The sequence below is a fragment of the Anopheles gambiae genome, chromosome 2 (assembly GCF_943734735.2).
Source record: "Anopheles gambiae chromosome 2, idAnoGambNW_F1_1, whole genome shotgun sequence".
NCBI classification, from domain to species: domain Eukaryota; kingdom Metazoa; phylum Arthropoda; class Insecta; order Diptera; family Culicidae; genus Anopheles; species Anopheles gambiae.
In genome coordinates this window covers 48,841,324-48,861,821 of record NC_064601.1, presented here as the reverse complement: position 1 = coordinate 48,861,821, position 20,498 = coordinate 48,841,324, and the positions used below count along the sequence as shown (strand labels likewise).

General features: G+C 42.6%; 2 protein-coding genes across 4 annotated transcripts; both read left to right on the top strand.

Annotated features, from left to right (window-relative positions):
• The first annotated feature begins 55 nt into the window (after positions 1 to 55).
• Positions 56 to 3,018, top strand: LOC1273932 (lachesin). 3 transcript variants are annotated; one of them, XM_312987.6, is made up of 5 exons: positions 56 to 214; positions 305 to 555; positions 719 to 978; positions 1,054 to 1,717; positions 2,090 to 3,018. In XM_312987.6, exons 2-5 carry the CDS (start codon positions 492 to 494, stop codon positions 2,215 to 2,217), a joined length of 1,116 nt encoding a protein of 371 aa, XP_312987.6. In that variant the 5' UTR covers positions 56 to 214; positions 305 to 491; the 3' UTR covers positions 2,218 to 3,018. The 3 variants fall into 3 exon arrangements, with proteins under 3 accessions (XP_312987.6, XP_061502060.1, XP_003436720.2); XM_061646076.1 differs by having other exon boundaries at positions 57 to 214; positions 310 to 555; XM_003436672.2 differs by lacking the exon at positions 2,090 to 3,018 and adding an exon at positions 1,837 to 1,968 and having other exon boundaries at positions 58 to 214.
• Positions 3,019 to 8,662: 5,644 nt separating this feature from the next.
• Positions 8,663 to 9,539, top strand: LOC11175567 (uncharacterized). The gene has a single exon (XM_003436671.2). The coding sequence runs from the start codon at positions 8,712 to 8,714 to the stop codon at positions 9,537 to 9,539; it is 828 nt and encodes a 275-aa protein (XP_003436719.2). The 5' UTR covers positions 8,663 to 8,711.
• The last annotated feature ends 10,959 nt before the right edge of the window (positions 9,540 to 20,498 follow it).

The window sequence follows — 20,498 nt, the reverse complement described above, 5'->3', positions numbered from 1 at the left end:
ATCGGCCGGTTGCGTGGTGCCTGTGTATTGGTGAGGATGCCGCGCGTTCCATGCTTTTCGTGGAATTGTTTCATTTTCTGCTGTGCCGTTTGCGTGTGCAGGTGCGTTTTGCTGCCGGACAGTTGTTAGAAAGTGAATTACAATTCGCCGCCAGTTTCGTTCGCCTCAAAGGAGCGCAAGGAAGTTTGCAGTGATTTTTTTTACTACGAAGCGCGTAAGTTCTTGTTGACAGAGTTTCGGCGTTTGCTCACGGATTTCGCTCCACAGTGATTGATTGCCTTATCTGTGATCTGTTTTGTTCCAGCAGAGAGCGTGTCTGCTTTCCTAAGTACCTGCGACACAGGTCGTGCAGAATCGCCAAATCAAGCATCCTGCGGAGGGAGGCAGGCAGCAGAACCCCACGAACAGGATAACGCACGCATACAACAACCTCGTCTCGAGTGCGCAGTGTCTGGCACCGTGTCGCACAGTTCCGTTCGCCCCTGCCAAGGATGTGGCTGCTACGAATGAATTTGCTTCTCATTATTACGCTGCTGAGCGTGGCGTTGACGCTGTGTAAGTGCCGTACCGTCGTTTTCCCCTAACCGTGGTATCAGCGCGGCCCAGCAGTCGAGCACCCCTCTTATCAACCGGATTTATTCGGCGATTATGTGCGGTATGGGGCGCGTACGAGTCGCATTTCGCTTAATGTGTCTTCTTCTCACCTTCCTTCCCGCAGCGAACGCACAGCAGGCGTCCACCGCCAGCCCGAGCATCGTTTTTATCAGCCCGGAGCAAATCAAAGACATTGGCGAGCAAGTGACGCTGAACTGTTCGATCGCAAATGTGAAGAACTACATCGTCGGCTGGCAGAAGAGCAATCGCGATCGGACGAAGGAAAGCAACATCATCTCGCTCGGTGTACAGCTGGCCGTGACGGAAGATCGGTTCCGGCTCAACTTTACCAAGGAGAACAATGCAGCCAACTATGTGCTGGAGGTACAAATACACAAAATCGCCCAAAATTTAGAAACGTTTGATCAGTCGTAACATTTTGTTCGCCTTTCACCGTAGATTCACGATATCGTCAACACAGATGCTGGGTTGTACGAGTGCCAGATACAGGTAAACAGTACAAGCAAAATCACCAAAACCGTCGAACTGCAGGTGAGACATCCGCCGATGCTGCTTGAAAATCAGCACACCAACACACTGACCAAGGCGGAGGGTGAAGATGCCCAGCTGGTGTGTCGTGCGGAAGGCTACCCGCGTCCAACCATTAGCTGGAGGCGCGAGTATAACGCTATCCTGCCCATCGGCGGCCAAACGTATACCGGCAACGAGCTGCGACTGAACGGACTGCGTCGGGAGGACCGTGGCACGTACTATTGCACGGCAGACAACGGGGTGGGCCGTGCGGACACGAAAACGATCACGCTCGAGGTGGAGTTTGCGCCGGTTATCCGTGTGCCACGGCCGAAGGTAGCGCAGGCGCTCGATTACGACATCGATGTGGAATGTGTGGTGCAGGCTTTTCCTGCTCCCGCCATCTCCTGGTACCGCGATGGCAAACAAATCCATAACGGCGGTTCGTACAGCATCTCGCAGATTGGCTCGCCGGACGATGTAACCACGTCCGTGGTAAAGATTCATTCTGTGGCCGCAGAGCATTACGGTGACTACGTGTGCAAGGCGACCAACAAGGTTGGGCAAGCCGAGGCTCGACTAAACCTGTTCGGTAAGTGCCCCACGAACCGAATCATCCATAAGAGAGGGAAAAAAGGGATTGATCATATTTTCTTGTGGAACCATTCCATATTATCGCTAATTCTTATTATTTAACCTTATTTTTTCTAGAATCCGTTATTCCTGTCACCTTATGAGTGCTTTAATTTTTTGTTGAATCGTTCCACCCTGGAACAATTCTCCTTTCCTATCCTAATCTCCACGTACCAGTGTGTGTGCCGCAATACTCTCCTATGTTGTTATGTGAGTCGATTATTTTTCTTTTTGTTTATTTTGCATTAGACAGCAACCAATTCCTTGTGCTGGACACGAGAACTTAACGCTATTTATGGAACATAAACTCATTCAACATTCTCTCTTGTAGAACAAAACGTTCCAAACATTAACTATTCTGGACTGAAGTGGACCAACGATGGCACCTCGACTAGGAAAGTCGTACTTGGCCATATGCTTATCGTTGTGACCACACTGCTGCTAGCAACGCTCTTGTGAATGGGTCGCTGGAGAACGGATGGCCCACGAGGTAACGCTTGGCGTCATGCGTGCTTTCTCGGCTCCATAGCAACAACCAGACGATGAGCCAACTTTTACATGGGAATTACTCACCACATCAGTACTATTAACACACCTGCGACAGTGAAAACGAACAACCGTGAATGTTTCGTGCCAATCAAGAACCACCACCAATCTTCTACTTGCAGATAGAATACTGATAGTACAATCAGGATACAATCTACTATTAAGTCTTTTAAATCATATCCATCCTTTCCTCGTACAAGCCTTCGATTGAGGGTGTGCAAAACGCAAAGTGCAAATATAAAGTACATTTCCGTGCTCCAGTCAGTAACATGAATGAGCCCGGCGATCGCATATCTCGCCATCAGGCGGTTGGGCTTTTTGAAGCAATGGTACAATTATATTCATACAAAAGAAGAAAAAAAAAATGCGACCAAACTAGTGCATCGTAGGTAGTATAACGGAATAGAATGGCGGTATATTTTGTGCGAGAACAGTCGTATGATGTAGGTAGGGAGCGGTTTCGGACTAGAAAAGAATTTTATCATGTATTTCTTCAATTGAACTCGACGTAGTGTTTCTAACGGTATTAGAGAAGCAAAACTTTTAAGAAAAATAGACTACAGGATAATTTGACGGCATGAAATAATAATTGAAAAGCAAAAAAGTATAGCCATTCTTTTTCTGTTTACTGTTAGGCTAAGAATTTATGCAATAGAAGAACCGAACGAAAAGCGCGCATTTCGAATAAACATCAAAACTTTGCATTATAATGCATATTTGTGTTCTTTTTAAATACGTATGTTGCTACTCATGAAAAAGTATTATTTTTATTACTATCTAATTACATAGTCTCGTGTGTGCTTTGAACTTACTTATTCTTCTTTTTTGTAACCCACCTTTTGAGTTGAGATAGGTATACAGTCTTTCCCCAAGTTAAGCGAATTTGACTTACACAAAATTGTAATTTAAAATGTCAAACCTTCATAATTTTCTCCAACAATTGTTAAATGCCAAATTAACAGCATTTTTGCTAAATGTTTAAAATAGCTAAAACGACGGAAATAACCGAGTTTCCCATACTAATTGTATTGCATAAGTAGTCAAGAGTATAAAATTATTATTTGATTTTATCGAAAACAATAATTTAACAACTATAGTTTGTCTTAACATTTTCAACATTATTATCGTATTATTCAAGTAACTTTCTTCAAGTAACAGTACAATCTTCTCCCGAGTTACGCGGTTTGTGCGTTCCCAAGGAATCCGCGTGACTTGAATATCAGCGTATGTCGAATTTCGCGGTTTTCGGCCAAAATACAATTGATAACTAGATATTTTTTATTAAATTTAGTACTTTTATACACTTTATCACTTATTTGATACGATTTGTGGCAAACATTCTGATAATTTTGTCTTATAAGTGGATTAAATTTATTAACAAAAATGCAATTTATACTGCATTGGACAGCTCTTGAAGTAAATGATATTGATTTGACGTTTGATCTGTCAAATTTAGAAAAACCGCGTATCTCGAAATCCGCGTAAGTAGAGAACCGCGTAACTCGGGAACAGACTTTATATGAAACATTTTGGAATCAGTTAAATTACTAATTGAAATAAGGTCAAAAAGGATAGAGGACATTTAAAATTTCCTTCAATTCAATCTTGCATTAGTGATTTATGGAGAAACGAAATATTTGAGTAAAATTTGTTTTTACATCCTGACTTCAAAGCGTTAAAGACAGGAGCAGCGGATTGAGCAGCACGCTTGTCTTTAGGGGCCCCGAAAAAAGCACACAACTTCTCGCTCGACACATCAGAAAGAGCTACATTCGTGTAACCGCCTAGGACCTCCACTCTTGTTAATCTGCAACTGGTCGAAGAGAAAGTTAAGTTTTATGCTTTAGCTTTTATTAAATTGGCTAGAAATTAATTAGATGTATCAGCAATGACGGTGTATCTAATATATCTTCGGCAGCTATTTCATTTTTAAACTTATAACTGTTTTCATGTCGATAATGGGGATAACCTATACATTTGAATTCAAATTTAGATGGAATATTTTAAAAATCAAAACCCTAATATATTGTTTGATGCTTTTTCTAATCAGCGCACAATCACAACAAGAAGAAATGGAGTTATTAAATTGTCTTTGTGATGGTTTTGTCTAGTATTGTTCGATAATAATTGTCTCTTACTTCATTTCCTCACAATACTTTTCAATTTTTCAAACCATCTTAAATCTTTTCCAATTTACATTTGCCTCTTGTTACACATTGCTCTTTAACAATTTTTTGTGTAGTTCTTTGAGGGCTGAATTGTATTTATTGGTTTCGACGATTTTGATGATTTTGTTTCCGAAACATTTAGGAATTTATCTTATTTTTCCTTGACGAGGGTTTCTTAAATGTACTGCAATATTAAAAAGACGCCAAAATTAAATTATATTTTAAAGTACCCTGAATTTCAATGCTTTAGTATGGTACACTAGTACTGTTCCTCACTTGTCCGCTCCACCAATATACTCAGCTGCTCAATCAAGTCGATAAAACTTTCGCTCGGTAATTAATTAAATTTCACTCGGTTCGTTTTGATTTATACATCGATGCAGCGATTTGATTGAAACTCTCGCCACTCGCTCACCGTCTGGCGAAATGGGTTTGTGTTTTATTTTTCGCACTACTAAAAGAACCACTGCCTTCGGTGACATTTATACGACTGGTACGACGGATGAATGGGTGAGTAATTGATGGGCAGTGCACGAATCAAACACAAAACAAAACAAAAACACCTCCATTTAGTGCATGAAAAAGCGATACCGCAGGCAAAACATGAAGCAGTGAAGTGGTCGTAATGTGAAATACATTCGAACAAATAACCAAGAAGAAAGAAGCACTATCAAAAACGACTACTATCAGGAGAGTATCTCGAGCTCTCCAACTGGTAAATGTTTTGCCAGTTGGGCAAGTTGGGCATGCACTATACCGTTGAAACAAAACAACTGCCACGAAACATGCTCTCGACATCGATAAACGAATTAAAACGCACACCATTTTCGGTTCTGTTAGAATGATGGGGGAGAAAAGGAAACAACTGGCGGGTTGGATAGGAATGGATCCGAAACGTATTTTTATTGCACATAAAACATTCATTTTCATCACCTATACCACCAGCATGCGTATTTTTCCGCCACCCTTCACAGCGGGTTCCGATAATGAGTATTGAGTGATTAAAAACGGATGTACGAAATGCGGAGCTCTGTGTTGGGGCCGTGGGCTAGGTTTTGCTACTTGTCTCTTGATGTTCTTGTGACTTGTTCATGGGTGTGATCAGCTTGAAAATGATGATGAGAGATTAATTACCGGCCGACCGGACCGGGGCTAGTTATCGTATCATTATACTTGATTATCGACATGATGAGCATATTTTTATTTCAAATTATAGCACCGCATGAAAAATTCTTCGCTGGCCATTTTGTCGCAACCGTTGACCGAGTTTTGCAGAGTGTGCTGTTAACGTTTTTCATCTATTTATTTTTAATTAAATTAATACCCGCTTTCCAGCCAAGCTTTTCCCCGAATCGGTTACCGTTGGCTGTCTCTTTTTTCACGCCCAGGATCATTCTCAATTATTTTTAAGCCCTGCCTTTGGTTATCGATACGAGGGAGGAAACGCCGCGGCATCACCACCTTGTCCGTTGCCACCGATCATGCCCGGAAACCGCGGATAAGCTTCAGCTGCTGTCGGGATTGGTTCCGGGATTGATTACCGTCGAGTTAGCCGCCGGAAAATGGACATGAAGGGGTCAGGGGGGGAGCCTTGTTGCGGTATTGTGGGCCGCTGCAAGCGAACCTGCGTGCCCGGTGGCACCAAGCCGGAACGTTTCACGATTGACCGATCATCCGGTTGATCGACAGGGCGTAGGTGGCATGTCCTGTGTGACGAGTGTGCATTAAGCCCGTTTGCATGCCCGTTTCGTACCCTCGGTGTGTTCGGAGTATGGCAATTTGCTGCCCATTCTTGTTCCGCTTTGGACCTCTTGACCCTGCCCGCGAAGACAGACATGGCACAAAAGGCATGGCGTGGAGGCATGAGAATGCTGTGGGCAGCGGGACACAGCAAAACGGATTCATTTTTCATCATTTGTGCGTGTTGTCCACAGTTGGATTTTGGCAACATAATTAATTATCCAACCCGGGCCTGGAGAGGGTCAATGGCGAAATGATGTACACCGTGTGGGAAAATGCGAAAACCGACGGTGCAATATTATAATTAAAGAATAAAGCGCCCGGTAAAACGGTGCATATTGAAAATCAATGGAGCGTAATTGTAGCGATACCGGCCGCAGCAGCGTCGCGTAAAATGGTGACAGCAGCAATATGTGTGACTCGTTTCCATGTTGGTGGATGTTACCAAAAAGGTAGCAATAAAAAAAATGCATGCAAGGTACAGCTGGGAAAGTTTTCGTGAGCAAAGTACTCAAATTAATTGAACAGCGTTCCCTTTTCAAGGCGCCTGTTTTAAGGGTTCTTTTTCACAAAAGTGTGTTTTTTTTTCAAGTATTTTAATAGACTCGAGAAATATTTTAATTTGATGCGGTCAAAGTCATATCATAAAACATATATTTAGTAGAAGAGTCAGGCGAGGAGCCGGAAATCCATTTTGAGGTGCATTAGGAACTGTCGGCTCGTTTTGTTTAAATAAATTATTGGAAATATTTTATGGAACGATAGTGTCTATATTTTAATTTTTTATTATTTCCTATCATTTACAACTTTACAACTGAACAATGCCTACGATATCCGAATAATTTTTTGAATAAATATATTATAATAGTTCGTTGTTTCTTACCATGATACTAATTTAATCTAGTTTTTTTATGATAAACTAGCTGGCCCGACAAACTTAGTTATTCAAAAAAAAAAAAATTAAAATATTCCATTATTGATTTGTTACTTGGGATAGTTGTATCGTGCCCGTATCCCCTCAGGATCCGATCATCGAGTGTAAACTACCAGGCACCACCATAAGGTGTGTGCAAAGTTTCGTTGAAAATGTTTCAGCCGTTTTGGAGGTTGCTTGCAACAAACACCGTGACACGAGATTTATATATATATATAGATTGATTATGATCATAAAAAGCTAGCGCGACGGCTTCGATGGTTGGCACTGTATGCAATGGAAAGGCTATCGAACCACAATGACGTAGTGAATTTCTGTGCTAGAATGGGAAGTCATAAAACATAAAACAGGAAGAGTTTTAAACATATTCTATTCTGCATTATTTGGCATGAAAAAGTCAACTTCAAATAGATGCAATTGAAAACGATCTTAACATCATTCCAATAGAACGTGCTCTTAATACACGATAGCTTCGGTACATAAATATCGGACTACATAAAGATAATTTTCTTCTATTTGGCCACGTACCACGCCATTTGATTGTGAGAGCTTGCTCTCAGCTTGCAAGCTTGCACGGTACATACGAGGCTTGAACTCACGCCTTGAACTCCACGGGATTTCCCTAGAGACACCATTGCTGGGCTTTTTTTCGAAATAAGACAACAATGTAATATAAAATATTTAAGTTAGAGGCTATCGCGAAAAGCACTCATTCCTTCATTTTATACCATTTGATAACATTTTATTCTCCGAAAATGCGACATTTTAAATTTCCCAAAAATTTTAACTGCGCTTTTTTCTTCATAGTTTTTTTTAGGAACAAATTCAAATATTTTTAACAAGCCTCTTAATTTGTTGGCATTTTACAAATTGGTTTATTCTTCTGCTCAAATGATATTAAAATTGCCTTCTCTGAAACCATACCATAGTTCGCACACAAAGGTCGCATTGACATTAAAATAAGCGCAATTCGATTGAAAAGTGTTTCCTGCGTCGCTTTGTACTTCAAACATTTATCAGTGCTTCTCTGATTCAAACTGCATCACATGAAGCCGTGTGCGCGCTATTGCCAACTCAACAAGCTATTTCTGTGCTGACGACCCATAAGTGCTTACCGTTAGCGTTGGTTTAGTGAGGTTATAAGATTTTGTTCGCTCGCCCTTGCTCTTGCAGAGCGATTGCAGTAGGAAAGTGCATGGCGCCCACTCGCATGGAAAGCAATCCGATTTTCCCGTTCCTACGAGATGGAAAGCTTGCATTAGAGTCGTCATCGTTAACGTGTCTTGTTGTCGCGCAATTTGACACAATCATGTGCCTTAAGCTGCCGCTGACGTTTGGAGGGTGTCAATTTAACGGTCCAGCGAAGCTCACATGGCACGCGCTCGGGATGTTTTGGAGAAAAGCTGAACTTCGCCGAACCTTGACCGTGCGTGTGTGTGAGTTGGTAAATTGTTAGAAATTTCATTACGACCTGTGCAAGGGTAAAATGCATGCGACGTGCCCTCGAAACCGTTAGTACGGTGACGATAGCTCATCCGAACGGGTGTCCCAACCGATCGTCAACGATGGCCGACGGTTTGCTGCATAGATTCAGCACGATCGGTAGTGTGATCGGTAGTAGCAGCAGCAGCACGAGCATTCCACCGATGGAAACGGTCAGCATCACGCAGCGCATTCACCACGAGCCACCCGCCTTGCTGGCCAGTGGCAAGTATCCCGTGTACGGTCCCGGCACCGGTCCCGAGCTGTACGATGACGAGGCGAGCGAGTACTGGCACGGAACGGAGGGCAATGGAGCGGGAGGATTCTTCCCAAGCTTTCTGCCCTGGGGGCCGGCACCGCTGGGAGCACATCCGGTTCCTCCACCGCTGCTACCACCTCCACCACCACCGCAACCACCGCCGGCATTTCCACTGTACCGGGGACCGTACGGGGGGCCTTTGTACAAAGGCCTCCGCTTCAAGGGTGCGTCCGTGGCGGTGCTGACGCTGTTGGCTTTTCTGTTCTTTTTGAGCATTCTACAGAACTACATCCGTGACTACTCCACCACATCGCAGCCGACCGTGATTTTGCTGACCGCTGGAGCAACGAAAGAGAATGCGCTCCAGAACGCAATCTACCCGTACCGGGTGCGGCCGAAGATAGGCCAGCGTGGCGATGAACCGCCCCGATTCGACGACGAGGACGATGAGGACGCGATCGAGGAAACGACCGACCAGGGCGACGGGCCATTCACCGGTGGATATCGGGCACGGATCCGAAAGGGCACGGGACAACATCGCCCTCATCACAAAGGCAGCAGCGGTAGCAACAGCAAAGTGTCCCCGGGGAATACCGCGACCGTACCGTCCAGCGCACCGTTTGGGGATATTTTCAAGGTAAACGGATTGTGAGTGTGTTTCAGTGCGCGCTGTTTCTGCTGCAGGCGTGCAGGATGATCTAAATTGGCGGACAAAAGCTGACCGAAACATTCCGTTGGCCCGTATCCGTGTTGTGGTCGTAGCTTTCGTAGTGATGTTGTTTATTTATTATCCCTCTTTTGGGTCCAATAAAGGTAGCGTTTTAGTCTTGGAAGTGTTTGTAGTGCTAGCATCGGGCATGGGAAGGATGGGAACAAAAATCAACTTTCTTCGGTGACTTTTGAACGTTTGATGGAGAGTTGGCAACGGATAACAGTTGCATTTGCACATGCAGTTTTGAACGGCTGTTTGTTTAATCGTGCTGACGGAAGCGTATAGTGCACTGCAGTTGCAGTTGTGGAAAGAAAAAAGAAAGCAAACAAAGATTTTTTTCTGGGATGGGGACTGCAGCTGGATATAGATTGCGACAAGCGCTTTTGAATGAGAGAAATAATTTTTCAAAGGGATTGCCTTTTGCTGCGTTCTTCTACGTGCAATCAGCATATGCTAGTTGTTATGAAAGAAATGATAAATGATTGAAGTACGGCTAGGGACTCTTTTCCGCTTATTCGTTTATTATGATGTTCCGATTGAAGATAAAAGGAATGAAAGATCATATTTAGTTGAGAAGTTTTTCCAAGTTTTGACAATTAAAATCGCCAAAGTTTGGGAATGTTTTACCTTAAGGACATGGCTAGCAATTATTACAAAGCCAATGTTTCCTATTTTCTATAAGGATCGGGGAAAACAGGGATAACTTTGTAATGTTATATTCATGAGTACTGAGCCTCAAACTAGAACGAGATTAAAATAATTCTGGTTAAAAAAGTTCTTGTTTGTTGAAGTACTGCGCACAATTGGCTGACATGGCTGACATGTTTTCAGTAAAAATCGATTGTTCCGAACTGCTCATTCTATTATTTCAAATCAAAAGATAGCCAAAACCTTTCTATAACTAACTCTCTTTCTATAGCATAAACTCTATCTATTTATGTATGTTTGATCTATCTATAGATTGCAACTGAACTTAGCTACTTTTATAACGAAGATGTTTATTACGTCATTTAAGAGGTAACTCATAATCGGTACACAATAACACTATTTAGATCTGTATTTTAAAATACTTGCATTGTTCCTTCACGATTACGGTATAACACTCCAAACCAAATTGTTGAAGCTCCTTGAGCTGAGTGCTATTTTTTCACAGTTTAAACTCCACATTTTGCTCGATGTCCTATTGACAAGCGAAATCCTACAGATTGATAGATATTGTTTGAGCCTAAATATACTATTTTGATTTGATCACAAATTGATTCAAATTTTGACTCATTTGAATTCAAATCATTTAGTTGATTATGCTTCTTTCAATGTTTTGCTCAACTCAATATCTTACGTTGTATTTAAAGTCGTAATCGGATCAATTCTCACTAGTTTCAAACGTTATGTTCGAACGTTAAGGAGCGATATTAAGAATAAAGTATAAATATTCAATATATATTCATATGAAGTGAAAATTGCAACTAAAAGCAGTTCTATAGTTGTCCTTGCAATCCCTCTGAAATTGCTGTTTGAGTATGTAACCATGAAATTACATCGGAATTAAAAATGTAGAAGAGATATCAGCGCAATATCGATGCAGAAAAGTAAATGAAGAAAACAATACATTGTTTCTTCTCTGTTTCGCTCACATATACCACTAATTGCCTTACAGGTTTGCGAAAAACTATAAATCGATTGCTGCAAAAATCACACCAGCACGCTTTGTTTCGTCCTTTGGCTTGGTACGACGGTTTCATATGTTATGCACAACTCTCGTTTCAACCACTCCAGCCCTCATTTACGATGCATGCGGGTGGGCACGGGGGTGTGGAAAGTGATATATGCAGATTTATAGTGGCGTTACGTTCTATTCGACGTTTCTACTGGCACTATTACTAATGGAGGTACTGTTGCCATACCTCCCTTAGCATCGCAGCCCATCCTCCGTAACATTCGTGTCAGCTGCCTGCTGAAGAATATCATTTTGCTTTTAGATTTTCTATATGGGGCGTACTATCGTAAAGAGTCTGTTAGGCAGAAATGGGGGTAGCATCACACATACACTGAAGGATCAACATAGCTTGGGCGCACTACCGCAGCACGAGCAGCAAAAGTCCTTCAGCTCGTGATGGTACTTGGGGAAAAGGATCATTGCCAGGCGATAATGGAAGGGTGAAGGTGAATTATGGCACTTGAGGCAGTAAAAATATCGGTAATAAATTTCAATCCCTATCGCCGTAATTCAATTTCGAAATCCTCAGATCCCCGGCCCGGTTCAGAACCGAAAAGGATCCTAGATATTTCGAGACCCGCTACAAACTCTGTGCGACTGGGATTGTACGACTGATCATCTCGATTCCGTTCTACTGGGACACAGGGCAGAGGACATGGATTTGTTTCTGTTAAATTTGGCTTCCTGTTGGTGGTTTTTATGTAAAAATATTGAATTCAAGCATGAAACAGCAGTTTGAGTGACGTTCGGTTGGATTGGATGTTAGTGTCTTAACACAAGCATTCGATATTTTTGTGACGAATGCATAATTTGCAGGCATATGTAATAGTGTAGGTTTTAAAGAATATGAAGTAAGCAGTCGAAAAATTTTAATTGCCTTGAGTGGTATTTTTTGGGATTCTTTGTGAAAAAATGAATATCATGAGTATACCTTAACCCATCAAAGTACTTTGCGATGAATAATAATTAATCCAGTGTAGGGTTGAATGTATTTCTCTGCACTTAAACAATATTTTTTTAAATTCTGGTGATAGGAAAACCAACAACTGTTTTTATATAATCGTGATGTAAATGGGCGTGGGCGTCCCTACTGAAAAATAAAAATATGACGCTAAAACAAATTTAATATGTGTTCCATTCAGTATCGGATATGTTGTTAGGGTGTAAGCACATTGTTTAAGGTTAAAACAATAAATGAAAAGAAGAACATCGGTTAATAAATAACGTACGTGTTGTTCAGCGAACAAAAAAAGCTTAAAAATTGATTATATAATTAGTTAAACCGAGGTTTGAAAGTTAAACCAAACATGTTGAATAGATTTCTGGATCTCAGCAAAACACTGATGAAATTGTGGGTCTGAACTTTCAATGACACTCAAAAACTTCGAACTTTTTAATTTTCAATTAAAACATACTGAAATGTAAAAACAAATAAAAAAAAGAATGTTGATGTTAGTGAATGCCAAATTTCAGCATTTATCAGGCACTGGCCGAGAAAGTCATTATATAAAGAAATGTGCTGACATTTCAAAACAACTTGACAAAATGCATTCGAAATAGAAAGAGCATAAACTAACGTGCATTTTGCATGGCGAACTCGTGGAAACCTTTTTTGTTGCTGTACGACAAGACATGCTGTCATTGGGAAAGAAGAACAACACACCGAACCGAGCGAACATTACGTTTGAAGCGGCAACCCACTCCACGACACTCATTTATCGCACAAACCATACACATTCGATGCAAACCACGACGCCACTCGATGAGGCACCAGGGCGGGTAGCATTGTGTTGGAAAGTTTTTGGCCACATTACATTTGCCAGCGTGGCGTGGCGGTGAATGAGAAGCACAAAAATTGCTCCCCCACACACTAATACACTAATTGCATTCCTCTCGTCAGCAGCACAAGGGTCTAATTACAGTCTCCGTTGCCAGTTTTCCCCGGCTCGGGTCGGGGTGCAAAGACAGTGCACACAGTGGCAACCTGTGTATTTCCCATCTGCACACACTGAGCGGGTGGAGCAACGAAGAACAGCACACCAGTCCGACCAAGCTTGTGAACTGGTGAGCTTGGATGAAATAGCACTTTCGTGTCCCGCGTGCCCCGCGTAAGGAGAAGTGGTCTAGCGGTTGGAGGATCGGAGATGGAAATAAAATTTGAAGAAGTGTTTTCTTCACTGCTCACCGGCCTGGAAAGTGATGAAACTTTCACCTGAATCGCAATGAACGCTGCAAGCGGTGCATACAGGGTGGGTCGGTGGGGATATGCATCTGCCTCGGCACTGATGCAATGGTATCGCATCCTGTTGCCGGCTGATAACGATAAAAACAGCGAGCCGGACTGAAGTTGATGGCCTCCCGGTACTGCTACTGCTGCTCATGGCGATGATGATGATGATAAAATAAATTGTAACTGGCGGGAGGGGAGAGTTCTAAGAAACACAGCGAGCAGCCTCGAGGACGATTGCCACGGTCGGTGCACGGCTCCGCCTGCCGGCTGCTGAAGGTGTTTCCGTTGAGTCATTTTCATCGAACCCGTGGAAGATGGCTGAAGCCCGCTGGCACTGATGAAAGGAAACCGTCTCCATTCCCGGGCAACACCCGAGCACACGGAAAAAGCCAAAATGGCTGCCCTTTTGCTCTGCCGTCCCATGCTGACCTGCCCGGCAGTGCCGGTGCCATTATCGTGCGCCGAAGCGCAGGGCTTTGCGGTCAACGTGGGGAAGTCAAGAGGGCTGCGAAATGGCTTCATTAAAATTGTTGCACTTTTGGCAGCCTCGACACTTGGCTTCAGCTTTGCAAGGGAAGTAGCAAGCGGGTTCCGTTCCCGTCGAGCGCTGTACGTGTTTGTTTGTGAGCATGAAGCCGTGAACTGGTCTGATGGTGGTGCTTTTTTCAACTTTCCAAGATCCAAAAGGAAAGAAACATGGGAACAGCGAGCAAACATGGTCGAAATTGGCCCACCAGCACCAGTGCCGATCATTGGAACCGTACACACATGGGACCGAGGCGAGAAGATTGGCTGAAATAAATGGTACATCCAGTATGAAGACGGTTCGACGGTGTGTGTGTGTGTGTGTGCGACGAGTCATTAAATGTTTCTTTTAATTTTCGCCTCAGAGCCCGCTCGCCATGGTGCAGCATTAATTTGCAGCTAATTTACAACGTGTTCTATCGCTCATGGGTCGCTTGCAGTCGAGATGGGTATGTGTGTGTACAGTGTGAAGGATATTTGCACTAAGCGATGGCAGAGACGTGGATACTTCCGACACTTTGTTCGTCAGAAAGCGATACAGAAGTAGTAGTCCCGTCGTAGATTGCACTAACTTGTGTAATGTTGAAGGATCAGATTCGTTTAACTTAGTTATTTAAGATTTTGAGTGTTACTTTCTTCAATATTTTAGAAGGAATACAATTGCTTGAATTCGAGACAATGATCGTGAATAGCAAGACAAGTTCTCAGCAACGTAGATGTTAGAAGTTACTAACAAAATGATATCAAACCGAATTTTTAGGCAAATTAGCGAACGCCATAAAAGGGTTTTTTTTATTTTTCCTAAATTTTACAACTTTTCCTTGAGAATGTATTTGTGTTAAAGGAGGACAATAGCCGATGCATTCGCCCTTTTATTAGGTCTTTCCCTAAAAAACATCGCCTCATCTGACATTTGCCGACTTTACAACAGTTTCCAATAGTAGTTTATCTTCAAAAACTTCTCTGACTTAGAATATGGAGAATTAAAGCTTTATATAATCTGTAATTGAAATTCGCTCCAGTAAAGCATTTCTGCTATAACTAAAGTCTTGCTTCTCTAGTTGCGTTTTCCTCTGCTTTATTTGAATCTGTTGGCTGTGATTTGAGTTTACTGTTTATTTGCAACAGCTCCGTTGCATCGCCCTCAAACCCCTTCTGCATTTCGACAACAACTTGGCCTCCATGCAATCCATTGCTAAACTTACAAAGGCAGACGAATGAAAGTTTTGCCAAGATACATAACACAACAACTTTGGCCGTCCCTTCGTTCGGCAAATCCCGAATGCAACCCTCCCTATTCACACCCGAAGTTCATCGAACGCAACAGCATTCCCGTGTACATTGGTGCACCCGCGTCCGTTGCCGTCGGCGGAAAAGTTATTTATTTAAATTTATAATTAGTTTTAAGGGAAGCTAATTTATTGGCCTTTGTTTGTCGGTGTGCGGGTGCAAGTGTTGCAGCTAAGTGCCGCTTGGGCTACTCCTCCCACTCCACCACCACGCCTTTGATGCACTGGAAAAACCACGTAAAATGCTGCCGGTTCTGTGCTGGCGCTGGTGGAGCTGCATTGCCCTGCCCACCAAAAACGCATCGACTCTCAATCGCCACTCAACCGGCCGCACTGCAGCCAGCTGGCCCTCTACGGTCGTGCCACCCATCCACCGACCGAACCGCAGACACAGTGCTGCGGACTGATGGATCGTCGGACTGCGTGAAATCCGACGTTTCGGGGCGACGTTGATTGATGTTCCGGTGAAGCCACTCGTCCGAACGACGTGAGTAATTCCGACCGGGTCATGGCTGGCGCGCCGCTTGTACGGGCACGTTACCAAAATCTCGCGCACGATGCACGACGGTACGTGTCAATCGAATTGACGCTGGGCGGACGAGCTTCGCTGCCTGCCGTCTGATACCGTGCGATGATTCGCTGTGCAATGGCGCAATGGCGGGAATTCGCTTCCTTTTCTCAGCGCTAGGGTCAATGTTTTTGCGTTCGTTTCAAACTCAGCTGGATTTTGGCAAACGGCTTTCTTTTGCCAGTCCCGCCGTCCACCAGGACGAACCGTTATCGAGTGTCTAACGTACCGTGCATTGTCATTGGAAGAGTGTCGGTGTAGAGCAGTGCTCGAGCCAATGGGGCAGGATGTGTCTGTGGTTTTTCGAAGCTCGCTAGTTCGTCTAAGCTGTTATTGTTTTCGCTTTCCATTTTTTTTTGCATTTCTTGTTTGATTGTTTGTTTTGCTTTTTTTTGTTGAATCCATGCAAACGATTAGAAGAGGTACCGAAAAGTGCAATTCGATTGGTCTGCGTGCCTAAAACCGCAGTGTATACAAAAGGGTAAATAAAATACGGCTCGGCGGCAAATTGATCGTTTCATTCAGTGGGAGTAAAATTTGGGACATAAAACAATAATGAAGAAACAGAGTCACCCGATGCTGTTGAAAAAGAGCTGTACACATGTGTGGTGTGCAATACGCTAAGACACAAATTGAGTTTGCCCTATTGGCTAGAGCTCTTGGCTTGAATTGGTTATCTTAACAGGATCGAATACGGTGAAGCATGAAAATCTGATGCTTAGAAATTTTTTTCGAATATTTGTTTTTATAATTCAATGATAGCGATGCAGCAGTACAATAGCCAGCACTACAATTGGGTTATACAACAATAGAATATGTTCATTTTATTTACAGATGTATCAAAAACAAAGTTAACCTTTGTTAGTTATTTTTTAACAGTTTGTGGTTATAAAACCAATACCAAGGCCAAGAATTAAAATACTTGAACAAGTTTTTCATATAAAGTACTAACATCATTCAAATGAACATTATGAAGGCTATCTTTTGCTTTCTATATATATTTTAAAAAAGCCAGCTTCTCTTACAGTTTGACATTTATCGATTAATTGAGTATATTTATAGGTAACATATCGTCACACATAGTGACATTTAAAACATTGAACGTACGCCATTTGACATGAAATAAATTTCCCGAAATGCGTGTTGACAGAAACCAAATATTATTTGGTATTATTTGCATTGTGCCAAATAAACGCGTTGAACTACATACTTTTAAATTAATTTTTTCTTATAATATTGAAAGTCGAGTCAAGAAAACAAAATATCTTACGTTTAAGATAGAAGTGCTTTAATAAAACATAATTAGCCTTCGATTTGTTTAACTTAACTCACTTGTAATCTATGTAATTGAGTAGAATGAATTTCCCATGCTTGTGTATTAATTCGTGCATTTCATAACTCAAACAAGAAATATCTCAATTGCCATTAATGACATCCTAGAATTTGTTTTGCCATTTTTATGTTTCCCCATTAGAAACAAAACGATGACTAATGACAATGACAAGAAATCTACTAGGGCGAGTTTCAAGCATATTTGGCTTCAAGGAGCATATCTTTCACGAAAATGTTTTTAATTTTTTGGAAATAAAATAGCATCGGCATGATCTCAGACAACCATTTGCCTATTATTGAGATTCACTTCTTTGATCTAATGAAAGCTAATAGCTAATGTTTAGAAGTTAAAGGTTGCCCTAACGTTGGGTTGTCAGGGTTGGACGTACTTTTTTAATAACCATATTCTAGTAAAAACTCTGACGAACCTAAACTATTTGATTACGAACATTATCCTATTTCCATAAAATGCGACCACCATGGTAATAACAGCCATGTGGAACATAGATACGGAAATGACGTATGTTCCAAGTTTTATGTTGCACAAAGAATCGATACACATTTTGTTTGGTATGGTTTAACAAAAGCATACAAAATATACCTTTTCATTTCCCCCTATCAGCACGTGTGATATATTGTGTTAGAAAACAAATAGCTCCTGTTCATATTGCACACAATTTAACTATGGACTGGTCTCCATCGTCTTCTTCTCTCCGTGTTATTTCTCGTTTACAGCTGATTTTCTTTGGACCCAGATCGCTCCTACATAATTGAATTATAATCTCTGACAATGGCATCCATCGCGAAGCAAAAGAGGAACCTATTAAATGTTGTTTTTGCAGATAGGAAACAGGCGAGGATAAAAATCTCTACCACCGTCTGAATGCGTCATTCGCCGAAGCTGTACAAAGCTGCCGTGTTATGCTTCTTTTCGCTATCACAATGTACGCGTTTGGAAGCATCTTTTCTTACCGCTCAACCGCTGGAGCTGGGGTTTTTTTTGCGAGGGTGCGCGGTGAGCGTGGTAGGGAAAAGTTTGTCTTTCGAAATGGGATTCCACGAAACGCCGGCGAAACAGACAGGTCGCTATAAGGGTAAGCAACAACTGATTCCCCACCAGCGATGGAGAAGAATCTAAATGCTGCCATCCCGGTCCTTCGTTCCCGGGGGATTGAGCGAGCAGAGGGGATCGGGCAGTTGGCATCTTACTAACCGGGTATGATTGCGGTGTATTATGGTTGAATAATTAAATTAAACAATTGTTGAGTAAGAATGTGCACACCGCTCCGGGATGAAGCTCAACTTTTCATCAGCCGGGCGATCACGGACATGTGAAGGAAGGCGACGTCTTCAAACTGGGGCAGAGTGGTGCACGTGTCTTGGCAAACCGGCGCACATACACACCGTCCGATGTCAGCAACGCACGAATGCAAGATGAAAGCTCGGGAATCGGGTTAATCCGGTGGAAAAAGGCAAGTCGAAATGGATCCGTGTGTCTGTTCCACAGTTCCCACGAAGCAAATCTTGCGTCCGTGATGCCCAAAGGGTGGAAAAGTCGGAATTAGTTTTCACTTAAAAAGTGCCATTCCCTCGGTTTCGTTGTACCCGGCGCGAAGGGAGGTTTTGTGCTGTGATGAAGATGATGCATGTTGTGGGGCGGGATTGATTGTAAATGAAGAAGTTTTACGCTGTAGTTTGACTTTAGCTCAGCTCAGTCCCGCTTCTTCGGGCCCAGATGGACTGGAAGAAAGTTTTTGGAGGCTTCGGTGTTGAACGCTTGGATGGGAAAAGGGCTCATGGCTGGCCGAGAAGGTAAACGAGCAATCAGCATGGAATTCAACGTAAATTAAAGAAATCAATCAGCATGCTGGGTAATTTCTACTGGCAGGTGGTATGTTTAAGCCCCGAAAGCAGAGGGGAAAACGATCCTGGGAGGAGTTCAAAGGATGAAGAAAACAAAGTTTAAGTTTGGCTTAGAATACAAACAAATGGAAAGAGAAAGGAAATAAAAGGAAACTGGTTTGTGGAGCGAGCACATTACATTGCTAATGTTTGTGAAGAAATGTTGCGTCAGTTAAATAAGACACATTAAATAATGGCATGGCTGTCTAACAATAGAGAGTGATATAATGTATGTGAAGTTAGCTTGTTTATGGGAAGTGAATAAGCAGACCGGAAAATTGAGTTCTACACGATTTACTTTCATTCGTTTCGTAGTTCACATGTATCTGTTCCCATATCGTTCCCCAAACTAACTCTCGGTCCCCAAAGCGCGCACCGCTTTTATAGTTTATGCCCATCTTCCCTCTCGCTCCGCGTTACCCGCCGTAACCGCGTTCTCCTTCCTAGCTCATTCTCGCACGTTCTCTTTAGTATCTCTCTTTCTCGCGCACATTATGTCGCTCGTGCACATTCCCCTTACTCTTCCCCATTTCACATGTATGTTAATTTCATGTTACCATGCTGAGGAAATATGGAAAAAGTCTTTGTTTAAGACCCTTCGATATCGAATGATGTTGAATGACGGTGGCTTATTAAAATACAGTTATTTTATTCTTATTAGCATTTTTTCGACGGACGTATGTCTAATCGAATGAACATTGTTCAATTATTTTAATTTATATTATATAAAATGATAAATTAAATATTTTGATTAGTTTTGTTAGCCCAGCGTATGCAACACTTCTCGTTATCGCTCATGATCTTTAATTTATTTTAAACAATCGCCTGTAATCACTTCTCTTAGAATCGCCCGTACGGAAGAGTTCCCCCTTCAGAAAAAGCTCCACTTTATGCTGATGCGCTAAACTTTATTGCGTTCGTGACCGATGGCCATAGTTCATTTCGGGCAAGTGAGCTCACATCAACGTTCATTAACATCATCGCTGCACCGCCACCATCGCTGCCCGAGCTGCCATGTGGTACTTGTGCACGAGTCTAGCACAAACTTTGCAACATCGCCTTCGCTTAATCCAGTACCATGTCGCGTCGGGGCCGGGCTGCACTTATTTGTTGCATCGTTGGCGATTAAATCGCCCACCAGTGGCCCCGTACGCCACCCGCCGGGGTGAGGGTAACAGCTGGCACGTTCTTTAATCAAGTGGAAAATGAAAATAAAGACACAAAACTGCTAATGCTTTCCCCCTAGGGGGGACGCCCGGGACTTGCAGTAAGCTCAACTCAGCCCAGGTTTAACGTTTATCTGTTTCGCTCTCAGTCTCTATGCTCGTAACGGTGA